Raw genomic sequence first — 17,625 nt, 5'->3', positions numbered from 1 at the left:
ATATTTCAATCATTCATCTGAAGTCTGTCCACTGATTGGAAGGCTGTGCTGAATGGGTTTCCTTTGTGTTTGGATCATCTTGTATTCTATCAACCGACATGACATGAGGTAGTTCTTGAGACTCGAGCAAAGATCTATCTGCAAAAAAGATGTTTGCTGTGTCAAAATTTGGCCTAATTCAGCGCCAGCCTGGTTTAAAGACATAGTACAGCTGATACCAGTTTCGCGTTGGTTTACCAACTCAACTGGTATCAGCCTCCTCAACCCTTTATCAGCTGGAATAATAAAATACTTTTAGCACCAGCCAAGTTCACAGAGCATCAGTTTATTAAAGGAGATGCTACGACAAAGATGCTACGGCAACAAAGTATACGCCTTTTACAAAAAACCGCTGAAAGGCTGACAACTTTCTTTCAATCAGTAGTGATTTTCCCATGAAAAGATTCATAACAATCCAACAGCAAGCTTAGAGCACGAGGATTAGAATGAGTTAATGATAAAAACAAGTCTCGTCATTAAATTTATGTAGACAACTATCTACTCGGCTAAAACTTCAATGTTTTAGCCGTCACTGTGTTTTCTATTGCATTATGCTTTAAAAAACTTTGTTGACATCCTGAGATTACCATGAAAACAACACTTATCACAGATGTAATCATGTGTACATTGTAATTTACATGATTTCTTAGGATATGCATTTCTACAGAGTAAATCTACATGAGCAAATATCACTATTTCAACCAATTACAAATCAGCAAAGTTTCATATCAATTAAATCTTTGGTTTTAGTAAAGTTATCTAAACACCAAAAACCCCACATGCACGATTTCCTATGTTTAGCTACTTTTGAAATATGGAAACAACATGATTTTGAAAACTTTCTTTATATACCCTTACTTAAAATTAGCCATTTCAATACTCCCTAGCAATAAGGTCAAACAAGGTGAGACAACTCTACTATTGGCTTTGGCATAAATCCATGCTTAAGTTATTGCTATTTAAAGTTGCTCAAGTTCTCTTGTCTCGCTTTCTTTAAAGGAACAAGGTATTTAGAGCAGTCAATTCATTACTGCATTACTATTACTACAAGTTTATAACTACATTTCAAACTTTATCATAAGTGAAAAGACAACTCCAACTTTTCATAAATAGTTCATGAAAGACAACTCCTATTTTTCATATACAGTTTTTACAAACCATTGCGTAGGCAGCAGTCAAATGTGAAGTCAGCGACACTGGTTAATGATTAATTAGCTGGATAGAAGATATAATAGAAGAGGTAACAACCATTCATGCGTGGATCCTACTACAACTGTAAAACCTTGAGCTTTATTTCCTGCTAGTCAAGGTGTTTCATAGAACATATATGTACCTGATAGAGTGAGAGTGCTATCAGCAAAAGAGAAAGCATCACTTTTGCTAGAGGTATGCGGAATCTTTGTGGCAGCAATTATGGATGGTTGGCTGAATTCAGATACAGCTGTCGTCATGGTTGGTATAGATGGGTTAGCAGTCCAACTTTCCTTCCTACATTCTGCATCTAGCCCCAAGGTTCCTAACCGAGACTCCTTGATAAGGACTGAACTACCTTCTTGTTTTGATAATGTTCCTTTTTCAGAACCTCTGCTAGGAGGAGAGACATACAAATCCTGGTGTTTCTGAGCGATGGCTCTGTCACTACGGACTATGTTTAGATGACTCTGGAAGCCTTGATAAGTATCTGGGATTGTCTTCTCATACTCACTCTTTATCTTTATACCTGACAAACATAACTATGTTAATAAAAAGAGCATGTTGTTTCATCAAGCACTCTTGTACGTTCCACTCTTTAGACTGATAGCATGCCAATTACGCACACTTCCACAGAAACACAAAATAAGCCTCGCAGGCACAAGAAAGTCGGCTAGACGAGACGAACCGACTAGCCAGCATGATACAGATAGTCAAATATCAAAAACAAATATAGCTAGTTCCTTCGGAATGTCAGTGACAACAAGTCCGGTGTGGCGTGTGCACATTTTTCATGAAAACATTGAAAAATATTAGAAGTTTAAAATACTTTATTAGCGTAAAGGTTGAGATAGAGTTAACCTTAATAAGGATAGATCTAAATTATAAATACCTTCCATCTACCATGGTTTTCATGTAATCCCAAACATGGCAAACTCTTACCAAGATTTGTCATTATTTAGGATCTAAGGCTTGATAGCTGAAATTTTGATACTTCTAACCACTGAATTGAGGAATGTTATACAGTGGAACCTCGGTTCTCAAACATAATCCGTTCCAAAAGGTTGTTCAAAAACTGAGTTGTTCGAGATCAGAAACAGTTATTCCCATTAGAATTAAGTTATTTATATTTTAATCCTTCTTTATTCTTTTAATCCTTCGGTAAAGTATTTTTATAACATTTTACATCATGAACCGTACTGTATACTACACACTATAAATAAAAACAGGTAGATATAGATCGTGCTTATTTTTAATAAAATATTTTCTATCTATGATGATGAAAAAAAACAAAACATTTTGTATGTTTCACTTTTGAAACATCGAAAAAAATTTAGATTAAGACACAATACCAAAAATTGATAATGAAACAGCGAAAAATACAACAGATCAGTTACATCAAAAATCGTGGGAAAAAAAAAATAAACGGCATGTTTACTTCACATCTTTGAAGGAGAATCCTGCAAAACAATTTAGGGTAACTCGACTGGAAGAGTTGTCTTCCTAGCAAATCTCTTTGGTAGAGAGACGTCGTCCCAGATGGTTTCCTCCTTATTGTGAAGAATTTATGAAGCGGATCTTGCTTCTCCCTTTGTTAATGAATGTTTCCAGAGTTGTTCCGAATGTTCAATTCTAATGCACATGCTCCTGTTTGGTCGAGAACCGAATATATGTTGGAGACCCGAGACGAACAAATCCCAATTTTTTTGGTCGGAAACCAAATTGGTCGAGAACCAAAGCGTTCGAGAACCGAGGTTCCACTGTATAATACGGCAATAGCTGGGCAAAAAGCACCTGTTACGACGATTACATAACTTGAAACTTATGGGATGCACATACCAAGTACTTCTGGCAGCATGTAGGGTTTGAGCCAAAGGACGAGAGGGGTGCTGCCACAAAGGTAATGAGCATGTTTGTGGTAGAACAACAGACCATCCAGCTACAAATATGAAAGAAATAATGAGATACTAGCCATGACCTATTGTTGGGGTCAGAGGGCAACTAGCGATGCATACTTGTACAGCCATATAGAGGGTCATCATTACATGGTTCCAAATAGACATTCAGCTCATAGGGGATGCAGCTATGAAGAACTTGTCTCTAAATTGAGTCTATAAATTAATATACAATTGGAATTAAAAAGATGAATAATATCAATACAATCAATCAATACAATCAATCAATACAATCAATCAATACGATCAATCAATACAATCATGTACAATCAGTCATTTTCACTTTATACAACCAAACCTTTACATACAAACTGACTTCGTAAACAATATTCAAAGGGTGTCAGACAGCCACAGAGTGTGTGATGTCACAAGGAGCATCATCACAAATACAAGCACTTTCCAACTAATTGACTTTGCTGACACAACTGAAAATCATTTTGACATGATTTGCAGCTGAAGCTGATGACAGCGAATGACAAGAGCCTCCCCGGCATCAATTTTTTTATAGAAAGATCTAATTATTGTGACTGCTGGGGATCAATCGTCGAACAATGGCTTGCTATAATAGAACTACTTGTTAACCTGATACTTGAAGGTTGATTAAGTAAATAGCAGAGAGTCCAAGATGAAATAGTTTCAACAAGCGCATTGATTCATCAGTACCCAAATTTTCCAACATTTAAAAACTCGCGCTAAAAATTCAAATACAGTACTTAAAATAGATGTGTCAATGAAACTGTAAACAGTGAACATTTAGTTCCCACAAGAGGGTAGACTAAGAGCACCTCCATCAATATGACTCTATGAAAGTTAAGCGAGACCAGCAATATAGCCAATTGTTATAATGTTTTGCCTTAACTTTGGCAAAGAAAAGTAAACATACTGCATTATTTCTTTAGGGTGACTCCATCCACAAGAACAATAAGTCATGAATACCATCAGAATTGCCCATAAAACAAACATTTAAATCTATAGCTATTTCAAGTCATACTATAAAAATAGAGAAGTATTGTATTCTTGCTTACGCCAGGCACTTAATGACCTATATAAGGAACTGAATATGGACACGCCAGGCACTTAATGACCTATATAAGGAACTGAATATGGACACGCCAGGCACTTAATGACCTATATAAGGAACTGAATATGGACATTTTATATGTTTCACACATGATTAAACACTCTTTCTGTATCATCAAAATTCTGTAAAGATCTCCTTACCTCAAAAGGAAAGTCTTGACTCATTGCTGTCTCCAATACTTCGGGCTGACATTCAAATGATGGGAGTTGTTGAAACACAAACTAGAAAATGTAGTAAGCAGCTTATCAACATGTTACAAGAAATGATGAGGGGATAAGCGGCAGTTATCATTCACTTTTCATGGTTAATCGCAATAAGGGAAAACCGTGAAATAGAAGACACGCCAAGGTTCCAGCACAGAGGCTTCCTCCTAGATACATCTAGACATTACTTTGAAAATAATATCATTCTTCAGTTTGCCGTAAGGCACCAACAAATCTTCCATTGCATTCTATGTTGGATATGTGAAACTGGATATTGTATTTCTATATATGTTATACAGTAATCCCTGGCATTAATTTTCTATAATTGTATAACTTTTTGCGAGGGGGGTTGGGGGTGGTGCCTCAACCCACCCTCCTCGCGATAAGTGAAAATCGGTGAAATAGAAACTATTAAGCTCATCTAATAAAGTCACTTTTTATTAATTATAAACATTTTCCTCCTTGCTTAGGTTCAGTAGGCAATCTTGAAGGTCAAGGACATGATGGAGGATGTCACGTGTCAGTCACAATCAGGGTGTGATGGAGGATGTCACGTGTCAGTCACAATCAGGGCGTGATGAAGGGTGTCACATTTCAGTCACAATCAGGGTGTGATGAAGGGTGTCACATTCAGGGCATGATGGAGGATGTCACGTGTCAGTCACAATCAGGGCATGATGAAGGGTGTCACATTTCAGTCACAATCAGGGTGTGATGAAGGGTGTCACATTCAGTCACAATCAGGGTGTGTTGAAGGGTGTCACATTTTAGTCACAATCAGGGCATGATAGAGGATGTCACGTGTCAGTCACAATCAGGGCGTGATGAAGGGTGTCACATTTCAGTCACAATCAGGGTGTGATGAAGGGTGTCACATTCAATCACAATCAGGGTTTGATGAAGGGTGTCACATGCAGTCACAATCAGGGCGTGATGAAGAGTGTCACATTTCAGTCACAATTAGGGTGTGATGAAGGGTGTCACATTCAGTCACAATCCAGGCGTGATGAAGGGTGTCACATTTCAGTCACAATCAGGGCGTGATGGAGGGTGTCACATTTCAGTCACACGCTGAACAAGAATATAAAAGAGATTAATATATTTTATGTATTTGATTTTTTGTTATTCATTTCATCATTTCTCAATTTTTAATGAATACTCTTTACCCCAAGTTACTGAAACTGCTTAAGGTGAACCGCGAGCTAGTGAGGGACTAGTGTAATTTACTGAGTGGAGTGAATTACCACAAATATTGGTCACTCTAAATGATACACATTCATGACAAGCAGCTACTGAGTCATCCATAAAAAACGCTATCTAGTAACTTGGTCTAACCTATGAGTCTAGTACTTTGATAAGCTGTGTAGAGACATGAATCAAAACAAAACATCAATAATTGAAGAAATAATGCAAACAAAGGTGCAAACTGAAACTCACTGGGTTAACCTTGCTGAACTGACTGATTCCAGAGCACTCCTGCAACTTGCTGGTCACCCAAAAGTATCTAAATGTAGTCTAAAACAAATAAGACAGCAGGTAACGAGTGACTCAAGGTGACCACTGAATGTTTTGCGGCAGTCAACATGGCCCAGGTAGTTTGTTATATTTCCATTAAATCATAACACATGAAAATGATAGAAAAAGTAAGGCGCAATGAAGGCCCATTTGCGCAGCAGCATGGCTATTTAATAGATGAAATTGTTAATGAAGAAAACATGGTCGTCTAAGCAAAAGAAATCAGAGCCAATCTATTCCAGAAAGTCCTGCAAGTACCGCTTCAAAGCAGCCCTAAAACATCATGACTATCAATGTTCCTTAGCCAAATTGGCAAGGAATTTCGTGCTGGTGACACACGATATAGGCAACTCGTCTATGGCCACCAGTAGAGGAGGAGGATGGAAGGGGTAATGAAAATGAGGAATGACGAGTGTTGTAATGCGTTGACAAGTTAGTTTGAGATTGAAATCGTTAAAAGACTAAAAGAGTGGAGAGTGTGTTTCACTTTGACAGCCATCCTGCTGGAACACCACAGACATACTGTAATTGCCATACCAGAACAAAGAGCCTATAGAAGACAACTATAGAAAAGTGGATTGTACCAGTTCCATCAGCTCTAATAATTGAATGGGCACGATCCGAAGGAGGATATAGTTATAACTAGTGACGACAAGTGCTTCTCATAGGGCAACTGCTGGAACATCTTTCAATGCATACACCACCGATATTATTAAAATTGAGATGAGTGAATGTACATGTAGGTGACAATGGCTGGAAATAATTGACTTGTCATAGTTCAGATATTGAAATGGTAACGGTATTGTCAATACAATTATGTACATACAGTAAAAATTTAAAGGTCAACATGCATTCGTTTTCCCTTTATACACCAAAACCTCTACATAAAAAGTGACTGTTTTTAGATCTGCCTTGTATACTAAAATCTTCATATGTTGGAGAAGATAACTCCACAAGAACAGACTATAATTCATTTTGAAATGAACTTACTCATAAATTTTAGTAGATTTTATTAGAAGGTATTTTTATCATTTGCAATTACTTTTGATGTTTGAGGTGCTCTGATTGCCAGGATGTCACAAGATTAAAATTGATAAAACGTTTTTGACTTATTGCGCATATACTTATTCTTTGTGCTTGATTGTCACACCTGACGACCTCTCACATGACACTCAACTGTCTGGCTACTAGCGCTAGTAATATGCCTATGTTAAAATGAGCCTATGTTAAGCTGAGCCTATGTTAAGCTGAGCCTATGTTAAGATGAGCCTATGTTAAGATGAGCCTATGTTAAGCTGAGCCTATGTTAAGCTGAGCCTATGTTAAGCTGAGCCAATGTTAAGCTGAGCCTATGTTAAGCTGAGCCTATGTTAGGCTGAGCCAAACAGCTTTAATGATAAAATTACACAAATTTATATTTTAACAAAAAGTAAGGCATTTTTTTATTATTTGTGATTGTTTTTGGTGTTTGAGGCTGTCTGATGGTCAGGATGTTTCAAAATTAAAATCGGTAAAACTTGATCGCGATTCAAACTTTCTGATCAATCAAAGAGTGATTATGACGTCTATAATTGCAGAGAGACCGACGGAATAGAGACACTTAACACCTCAACTTGAACGCAATACCTGAAATCAACTACCACAACGATAACAACTAGTGATGTCATTTTTCTTCTGAGAATTTTAATTGCGATCAAGTTTTGTCGATTTCAATCTTTAAACATTTTGGCAATCAGTTTACCTCAAACAACAAAAACAATCGCAAAAAATATGTAAGTTTGTCTTTAACTCATTCTAGAGTTAAAAACCCTGGCAACTCCTTAAAAGATACTGCAGAGTAATTGCACATAGCAGCGAAACCTATTAAATTATTTGTAAAGAAAAACTATAAAATCAATAAAGAATGGTTTTGTCGTTAGTACACCTTAGAAATCCATGAACAGAAATGTGAGTAGAGGTGAAGACAGAGAATAGTTTCAACTAGACAAAGATTAAACGAGCTTTACTTAGTTATATGTCTTTTGTTATTTTTGGATTTTTTTAATTGATTTTCTATTTTCACCAGCCTTTTTATTTAACTCACAGACATACATATGTGTGGGAGCCATAACACACCCAAGAGTGATAGTGTCATGGTAACATGACCTCACAACAAGGATAATTTGTCCCTATTTACTATTAGCTTGCAGACTTGAGATCAAAATAGAGTGCTGAGGGTGAGCAACTCCCTCTGAAGTTTAGCAACTTCAGTATTTAGTATTCTTAAAGATGTGATTACACCAAATATCAGTAGATTTTATCAGAAACTATAAATGTTTTCCTATCGTTTGAGATATTGTTTGCTTTAGGCTATCTGACTGTCAGGATGCTTCAAGATTAAAATCGACAAAGTTTGATCGCAGTTAAAACACTCAGAAGAAAATGATGTACACAGTCGTGTAGCGCTTTGCCTAGCGGATTAGCTTGTCTGTATGCAGACTTGAAAATTTTGAATTCAAATCCTTCATAAACTGGATTTTTCGATCCTAAAACTTTATCGCGATATCTGGACATGCAGATGACAGACGAGACATATACACATATGTATATATACATGTATATATGTATATATATACGTATGTATATATACATGTATATATGTATATATATACGTATGTATATATACATATGTATATATACATATGTATATATATATACATATGTATACATATGCATATATATATACATATATAATATAGATAGATGCTTACTGTTGCCACACTTCAAGCAATCAGTTTTATTACCAATGTCATATATACGTATGTATATATGACTTTGGCATAAGTCATATATACATACATATAGGACTTTGGTATATGATACATATATATATATATATATATATATATGTATATATATACATATGTATATATATATACATATATATATTTACATATATGTAAATATATATACTGTACATATGCATATATATACATATGTATATATACATATGTATATACATATGTATATATATATACATATATATATACATATATACATATGTATATGTATATATATACATATATATATACATATGTATATATATACATATATATATACATATGTATATATATACATATATATATACATATGTATATATATATATATACATATATATATACATATGTATATATACACGTATGTATATATATACATATGTATATAAACATATGTATATATACATATGTATATATATACATATGTATATATATATATAGATAAATATGTATATATATACATATACATGTATTATACATGTATATATAGATAGATGCTTACTGTTGCCACACTTCAAGCAATCAGTATTATTACCAAAGTCCAAGCTGGATTTTCATTGCACATGTTTAGATCATTCTGCTCTGAAACACACTGTAACACCACAATTCTGATTGTCAAGTAGCAAATAGATATTGTTCATCCCTTCGGGGAATGAACCGGAATACAATGATATAGTTTACTGACACGAATGCTGGGAGCTAGTCTAACGCTTACCTCAGTCTCCATGACAGAGTGATTCCTCCAACATATGATGTCTAATATATAAAAAGTTCTGGATACCTCACTGAATATGCAGTCCAACATTGTCACACCTGCAAGACGATCACCGACTGTGTTATACGACAACCTTAACCATTGTGGTAGGAACTGCACCAACTTGGAGGCGTGCTATGATATGAAAATAGGAGTCAAGTAAAACATAAAAATGTAAAAAAAATTTTTAAAATAGGAAGTGTACAAAAACTGTAGGAAGTGAAAAACAAAGGCTATAAAACAGCCAGTAAATGCTCAAGATCAATTACTGGAATTGCACTGCCTACCAAAGATTGTGAAGACAACTCCAAATGATTATAATATGCTACTAAAGGGATGCGGTATTCAGTTGTATAAAGACTTAACAACAATTTTATGTATAGGGCCAATGTATATGGCCAATTAATGAAACCAAAGCCAAAAGGTAATATGCTCGATACTCAGGGAGCAGAGTGAAATTAATGAAACCCAATAATAATAATAATGGCACAGAACAGAAAAAAACTAATAGAATGAGAACAAATGTAACCTGGATGGTAAAACTCAGTACTGAGTGAGTACAGTCAAACCTCTAAATATTTTTTAAATTAATTATTTAAAATTTTCCAAAGCTGTCTGCCTATTAACTCTCATGAAAAAGAGTGAAAGTGGAAAAAGGAGCCAGAAACGAGGAAAAGTTAAAAGCCTGGCAGTGATAAATGAAATAATGTTCAAAACATTTAAAAACAAAAAATATATGAATTAGTTATAATAATTTATAAATTTGCTTTAAATTAAACTAGCTTTGTGTACCCATCACGACCTTTACCACAATCCTTTACCATAGTCAAATTTATACCTGTCTATGACTTTCTTTAACGAAATGGCGATGTTGCTATAAGACCCTACTTTTATTGATTACTATTCTATTAATTTAGTTTTTGCATATAGTTTATTTTTACATATTATTTATGCATAATTATATATACCGAATATACCAAATTCCAATTAATGCTCTATGTAATTACCAAAAGTATCAATCATTCAGTGTATATGCTATGAAACGAATTTAACAAACTACTGTGTATTCCAAGCAAGTATTTGCTCCAACACACAACGGTCTCAACATACAAACTAACTGTATGCATAAGAAATCAATGCAGCGCAAACTATGAGAATCAAAATGATTTACACTGAGTCATACTTAGAATTGATGCAGCGACACCGAGTTGCATTTTTATCGTCAACGAACTTATTTTTTGTTTAAAAATCAATTGTAAGGTTTATATTTAGCTCAGTGAGCCAATTATATATATGAATCCAACAGCTTGACTCAAGGAATGCAACTGATGATAAGTTCAATGTCTAACCAAAACATCAATCCTGAGGGTGAACTCTGACCTCTTACTTGATCTCGAGCGAGCTTTATTGGTATGGTAGCAGCCTCCAGGCAACTTGGAAGGGAAGCTGTTGAAGAGATAGCCTGCTTTACTGTAAGCATATGTTGTACCCTGAAAGCATGTACACAGACTTAGGCTAGGGATGTAAGAGAAGACGTGTTTACAAGCTGATGGAGATGAAGGATTCGATGTCAACAAACAATATTATTGCACAACTAGTACAGTATGACTGTACATGTATTTATAGAAGGTAAAAGAAGCTGATAAACACGCTATAGACTGAGAACTACGAGTGATTGAACTTTTACAGAAGTGGGAGTTATCATTTTAATGTGTGAGAATGTTGGGGCATTACTTTGTGCTCAAATAACATTTTAGTTGAACTCGGAATAAAATGAGAGAATTGAAGACAAACCAATGAGTTGTCTTCTTTTTTAAATAAAATTTTTTACTAGAATACCCTGCTTGCCCGTGTTTAAGTAGCGCTAAAGAGACAGGCCAAAGACACCAGAATATTCAAGCAAGAAATGTAGCAACATCTATGAATGCTTTTGAAATGTACAAAGAATCAACAAGCCTAGAATTCATTTTGTAAGAAGTCTGTCAATGGGCAGAACTTACACCCTGGGCAACCACAAGGCAGCGTTTGCCAACGGGAGAAGGTATTACTAGCCAAAGAGTCTGCAGGTCTGTTGGTACTTCAACCATCCACTCAGAAAGCATCAACTGAAAGATGCACCATAGACATGTACACAGCATAGACGTGGATGTAATGTAGACGCACTATTAAACAGCAGAGCTATGTCATCATATAATTTCAGAAACTGAAGCTGTAATGACACTAGTGGGCCAATAGAACCTTGCAACTTTAACACAGAGAGGATAGGTTATATCTGGAAAGAAGAGAACGCAGGCCCCTAAACAAAAAGTAATGCTGTTTACTTACATTAACAAATAAATGCTGTATCGGGAGAACAAAAATGTACGAATTCTAGTAAACGGCGAACAGCTTTTAGAGCAAAGCCCATGCAATCGGTCCTTAATTAAATCTAAGTAAATTACTTACATATGAGCCAGAGGTACATACATCCTGTTTAGAGATATTTCAAAGAATCAATAGAGCTTTTTTTTCTAAACATCAAGTTATATTGACAATTGTCTCCTCCGACTCAATAAATTATAGATAAAAGCGAGTTAATTGGTTTAAAATGTTATATTATACTAATATAATTGATTATAATTATATAATTTTAATTATAATATATTCCTATTCATGGCATTTTTCATTTGAACCTCATGATTTGATTCGAAAAGTAGTCTTACATGTAAATGAAGCTTTGTTGTTTAATTGATAAATACTACTTCTCACCCAGTTAGTCGCACTAGCCTTGTTCTGGACAACAAGAATAATAATCAGACTGAAGATATGAGGTGCGTCACTATGTTTTATCTACGTTATGCAAAATTGAAATAATTGGATTTTCTTCCAGCACAAGCCATCGTAACTCCATTATCTGGTCTTATGACTTGCTAAGTAGCCAAGAGTGCATGCAAACACGAATAGGAGCTAATGAAAGCCATGCGAAGCTCTAATCAGAGGCAATAACAGTAAAACTACTAGCCAAATTTGCATCTTGTCATCATGAAAATATTTCGAACAGCTGACTGACCACGGTCCAACATCTGCAGGATAATATGCCACAAGCTTACATATTTTTACACCTCATCTCCACATGAAAACTGTTTTATTTCTGCTCCGCATTATGCCACAAGTAAACGTGACAACTGCTGATCAATTTATTGACCAACAACAAAGCAAGCTTTTCCAACTACATAGTATCGTATAGAAAGCATACTAGCTAGTTTAACTATGAAGTGAGCTGTTGAGAGTCTCAGGCCTGAAGGCAAACATTCTGAAGATTAATAATCACCAAAGATGCAGATCGATTTCACGAGTCAATCGATATGTCGCAATCTATGAACATTTAAGAAGATTGTGTCGAGAATTCTGCCGCCCCATGGGAGCAAATGTAACTGATGAATCACCTCACCTGATCTTTGAAACGTTCATTTAGCCGAGAACTGCCTCTTTTGCTAGTCTGCACCTCCATCGCTGCACACTCGTCATCGACTATCTCTGTGTTGAATATGTGCCAATCGTCATCATCTAAATGCCTTAGTTGGTCTACCACCTCTTTCCTGTGCCTGTGACAACAATTGATAAAAATGGTTACTTCCAGGGATACTAATTGAGTTTTATGTTACTAACGGACTCGAGATATCACTTTCCTCGTATCTAACTAATAAAACACTAATGCCTATTGATAAAAGTTAATCTATCAAATACCTCTTTTGTAACTCCAGCAGTTTATCTCTTCTTTTGCGCTGTGATCCAGATTTAGCTTTGTACAAACTGGATCTGAAGTGACAACCTTTGGAGCTGTCTAATGGATTACCGATACGCCCTCCTTCAACCAGCATGCTGGTCAACTCCTCCATTGTACTTGACTTTTACATTATAACGCCCTACAAAGTATAAAAATTAGTTTATTGCAAGCTTCTCTAATGACCTCAGAGAATTAAACTACTTGGGTATTTAAAGAGTATTATTGTTATTATATATACTAGTAGTCTGGTGTCCCTTGCTTCAATTTGTCAGGTGTAATAAAGATCTCCACAATCAATCATCAATCTAGAAAGGTGGTCGAGTCGCACTAACGGTAGTGCGCTTGGAAGCTGAATATCTGGGTTTGACTCCCGGATGATGCAATTCTTTTCCTAACACCTTAGCGTAGCTTCAAACAGACAAACGGACACGGTTCTTATTATAGTAAATATTAAAATTGTTATTGAGGTTTTCATTCAATTACCCTGTATAAAAAGTCCTTACAACTATTAGATCTCAAATAGCATCCACAGCAAAGTAAAGATTACAGAGATAAGTAGTTAAATAATATATTTCTAAATGCACATTTATTGAATCGTGATCGATTTTTCAGTTTTATGACTTTTCTCTATGACTGTAAACACCGGCTATTATTAGTACTACATTTTATTAGTGTATTGCTATTTAAAAATGTATTTTTGAGTTTTTCTACAACCAAGCTTAAAATGTTGCTACCTCCGCATGCTTAGAACTTTCTAGAGTCACAGGATTAATTGTAGAACAAATTATACGCTTCCATAATAGCGAATGATTGCTCACCATGCGCTGTTACGCTTGCCACTAATTCAGTTTCGAAAGTAGTAAAATCAATACAGGCCAACTCTGTAAAAAGCTAGTAGACAACCATAAAACAGCTGAGCACATTCTCTGTTAGTATCAGAAACTTGTAGCAACCTTTTTTAAAACTTCTCACAGTATTAGCTAGTTTTGAGAGAGCTTTTACACGTAGACAGAACAGCATCTCTAAATGTTCTAATTAAATACAATGAAATCATGAACTTTATGTTTGTATCTCTTTGAAAAATTCACTATTAAATGTAGCTTTTACATTAATGATTTTATCTGGTGAAACAACTTTGTTGTCATATTAAAAACCATCAGTACTGCATTCAATTCAAAACTGTTGATAAAAGTAAACTCCTGGCTAAAGTAAATAAAGTAAATTCGCAATTACTGGCTGCTAACATCCTCAATCGATAAGAGCCATTGCCGCAATTCCACCGAGATGCGCTGTATGAAATGGAAGCCGCTTATTTACTGAACTGCTTCGGAGCAAGTGACTGACACAACATTTCCTTAGTTTCGCCCGACACTTTTGTGTTTTGACAATGTCTGCTAATATGACCAAAATGTTACAAAAAAGCAATTTATTGTTAGTTAAGTAATACTCGCAACTTTTTTTCAGTCGAAAATTTACTTGAGCAAACAGGAATTCCAACGAATGTTTTTATTCATACATTATCATTAGTGAGTGGCAGTCCTTCAAATTGTGTGTGCCAGTAAAGCTTCTGTAAAAATAATTGTGCACACTTTCTACTGTAACAGATGCCTTTTGGATGGTTAGCAATTTCAGTTAGTAAGCCACCCACAAATACACATTTGAGCAGGGGATTGGAGTAGGAGTACCCTTGAGCATCAAGGGTACTCATAAGTCAGCTAGATAACCGTTCATCATTTCAGCATCTTGTAGCATCAGTTTAAATAATTTTTCACACACTGTATGGCAATCTTAATAATGCTAAATGCAATCAACTCTTTCTTTGGTTGCTGGTAATTAACCTTAATTTTCGCAGAGAGTAGTTCACTTTTGTTGCTATCTTCATAACACTATCAAATCTGACAGTTTCACCACCATGGTTACACTAATTTTTTGCATCTAGTGCCAAAATAGCTGGTGCAGACTATCAATGACAACAGCTCTCTAAAGCACACATATATTTATAAAAAAAAAACATGTAAAAACGAAGGCATACTGTGATGACATAACACACAACCATATCAAGCGAGTAGCCTATTTGATAATCTTTTTATCTAAACTACAATAGCCTACCTCCTACACGTAAAGCAGACTAAAGAGCTTGAGACATATATTGCTTGAGACATATATTGGTTGACTTCTAGACTGAAAGAGATGCTATGAAGTAAGCCACATTATCAACAATGACACGTTAAAAGATGACAATAATAGAGAGCAGAAAATTGGGCAACCTGTATTGTCATGCCTTTGGTTCAAATTTTATAGTGAATAGAAATCAATGTGATTCTACAAAAACTTACAGTATTAAGAACAGTTTCACGTTGACGGAGCCAAACACCAAAACATGTTGATGAAGCATGACTACTAATATACTTGTGTTCAAACGGAGAGCATATGAATATGCTAAATGTAAAACCTACATGCACTCCTTGAGCTACTACATGCTATTATCTACTACTATTTAATTAAACAAATATTCTACACTGGCTATAAATATTCAAATCTGTCCAACACGCCTGAAAGCATTACATAGGCTTGAAAACGTGTAAACTGAGTAGCTAAAATTGTCTTATTAGTAGTAGCAATCTCCGAACATAGAAATATGCAAAATCGACAATAAACTAAATAAATACATTTAGGAAAACTAGCTTTATAATTTTATACGTTTTTATCCATTAAAAAAAGCAAAAACCAACAGAGTTTACCAGATAAAGTGATGCAATAGTTATCAGTCTAACGAAGTCGGAGCATATTGGGTGTATAACCGTGATAATTGGAATCGGCAATCTACAAAAATATTCTTGAGACTGTATTACAGTCGTCGAGTTTAATATACGTATCTGAGTAGAACATCCCAAGACCAATCTACAGAGTGTTAAGAACTTGGGGTTTGTATCACATGTTGCAGTCACATGATTTGACATTCTCAAAATGGTGGGCGCAAACATGACATTGCTAAGTTTTGTGATTTTAATGTTATGTATTATTCAACCAATTCATGCTTTTGATGGCGGAGATGCTGTTGCATTGGTTCTAGGACTTATAATTGGGATTGTCGGAATATTTGCTTGCATAGGATGCTATGCAAGAAAACGGGCAGGACAAATGTAACTAGTGATTATCAAGTTCTACTACCATCTTCCACTAACGATTACCAATGGTCAATATATTTATTCGTTCTCAGTCATTTTTTGATATTTTATAACGGTTTAGACAGTCGTTGATGGATATGTATATTGAAACTCAGCCTTTGCTCAAATGGATGAAGCAGACACTATGCAAACTACGATGCTGGAACCAGAAGCTCCACGCCTCCTTGCGCGTCACTGTTGACATAACTCTCCAAAAGTGGGACTTTGGAAGCTGTATTATGGATTTTCATATTTTATGGTTATATGAAACTTATATGGAAAGTTGTTAACGACAAAGAAGATATCTGGGATGTCTAAGAGTGCCTTACACACCATCATTTGAGTTGATGACCTGTTACAACGTAACAATGTTTATCACAGCATTTACCTCATTAGAATCTTCTTCATGTTATGTTGGGAACAGTTTCCATAGGACTATATGCATTTTAGACAGTGTTCTATGCAATTATTGTGCAATTGGAGACATGCAAGATCAGCAAGCACCTGCCTCATCTGTAAATCAAACTCACCACACGCTGCTAATACTAACGCATCTCTGTAACCATATGTTGAATGCATCACTTGTTGATTAGTTTTCATTTTCATTCCATTTGTTGCAAATTCTTTCATTATCACTTTTCTACTTTGAAATACATAATATAGTCAATTATCAATAAGATTTCATTGGTCCTTAATAAAAAAAACCAGAGCTACTAATGTTCACATTAATGTAAAGCAAGTGTAGATTTGAAACATTAGCATTTTTATTTTCCACGCTAAAAGCATCTTATATGGCTTAATGGTGTTTTCGTATCAATTATAGGTATAAATCTGATGGCATTTACATCGTAAAACACACCTTAACATAAGCTTCAATATTGATTAGAACTGTCAGCATTTGATGAGGTGTCGGCATTACCACAGCAGTAAAAAGAAAATTAGGTGTCATTATATGTGTTGCTCCTAAATGAGAGTCTTGGCAGTTTGTTACTGCATGTAGACTCACTGTGAAAATATGACAGTATGAGTATTTTATAGATTTTAACCAAATGCCCAAAATTTAACACTTTCACTAAAGAAAACCGTTAAAACGGCTACGTATATTGTTCATTCGGACGGTAAGCACATTTACAAAAAC

At 35.2% G+C, this 17,625-nt stretch overlaps 1 protein-coding gene across 3 annotated transcripts; it reads right to left on the bottom strand.

Moving 5' to 3' along the window:
• On the bottom strand, nucleotides 1-16,123 carry LOC137386882 (snurportin-1-like). 3 transcript variants are annotated; one of them, XM_068073071.1, is made up of 11 exons: nucleotides 16,062-16,123; nucleotides 13,281-13,459; nucleotides 12,985-13,138; nucleotides 11,555-11,659; nucleotides 10,942-11,044; nucleotides 9,516-9,613; nucleotides 5,907-5,984; nucleotides 4,407-4,487; nucleotides 3,070-3,169; nucleotides 1,373-1,759; nucleotides 1-138 (listed from the first exon to the last, which is right to left on the bottom strand). In XM_068073071.1, the coding sequence occupies exons 2-11, from the start codon at nucleotides 13,430-13,432 to the stop codon at nucleotides 14-16; spliced, it is 1,383 nt and encodes a 460-aa protein (XP_067929172.1). In that variant the 5' UTR covers nucleotides 13,433-13,459; nucleotides 16,062-16,123; the 3' UTR covers nucleotides 1-13. The 3 variants fall into 3 exon arrangements, with proteins under 3 accessions (XP_067929172.1, XP_067929174.1, XP_067929173.1); XM_068073073.1 differs by having other exon boundaries at nucleotides 4,407-4,451; XM_068073072.1 differs by lacking the exon at nucleotides 16,062-16,123 and adding an exon at nucleotides 13,559-13,633.
• Nucleotides 16,124-17,625: the final 1,502 nt, after the last annotated feature.

Source organism: Watersipora subatra, chromosome 2 (assembly GCF_963576615.1).
Source record: "Watersipora subatra chromosome 2, tzWatSuba1.1, whole genome shotgun sequence".
NCBI classification, from domain to species: domain Eukaryota; kingdom Metazoa; phylum Bryozoa; class Gymnolaemata; order Cheilostomatida; family Watersiporidae; genus Watersipora; species Watersipora subatra.
Note: the sequence above shows the minus strand (reverse complement) of the source record. Positions and strands in the feature narration are given on the sequence as shown.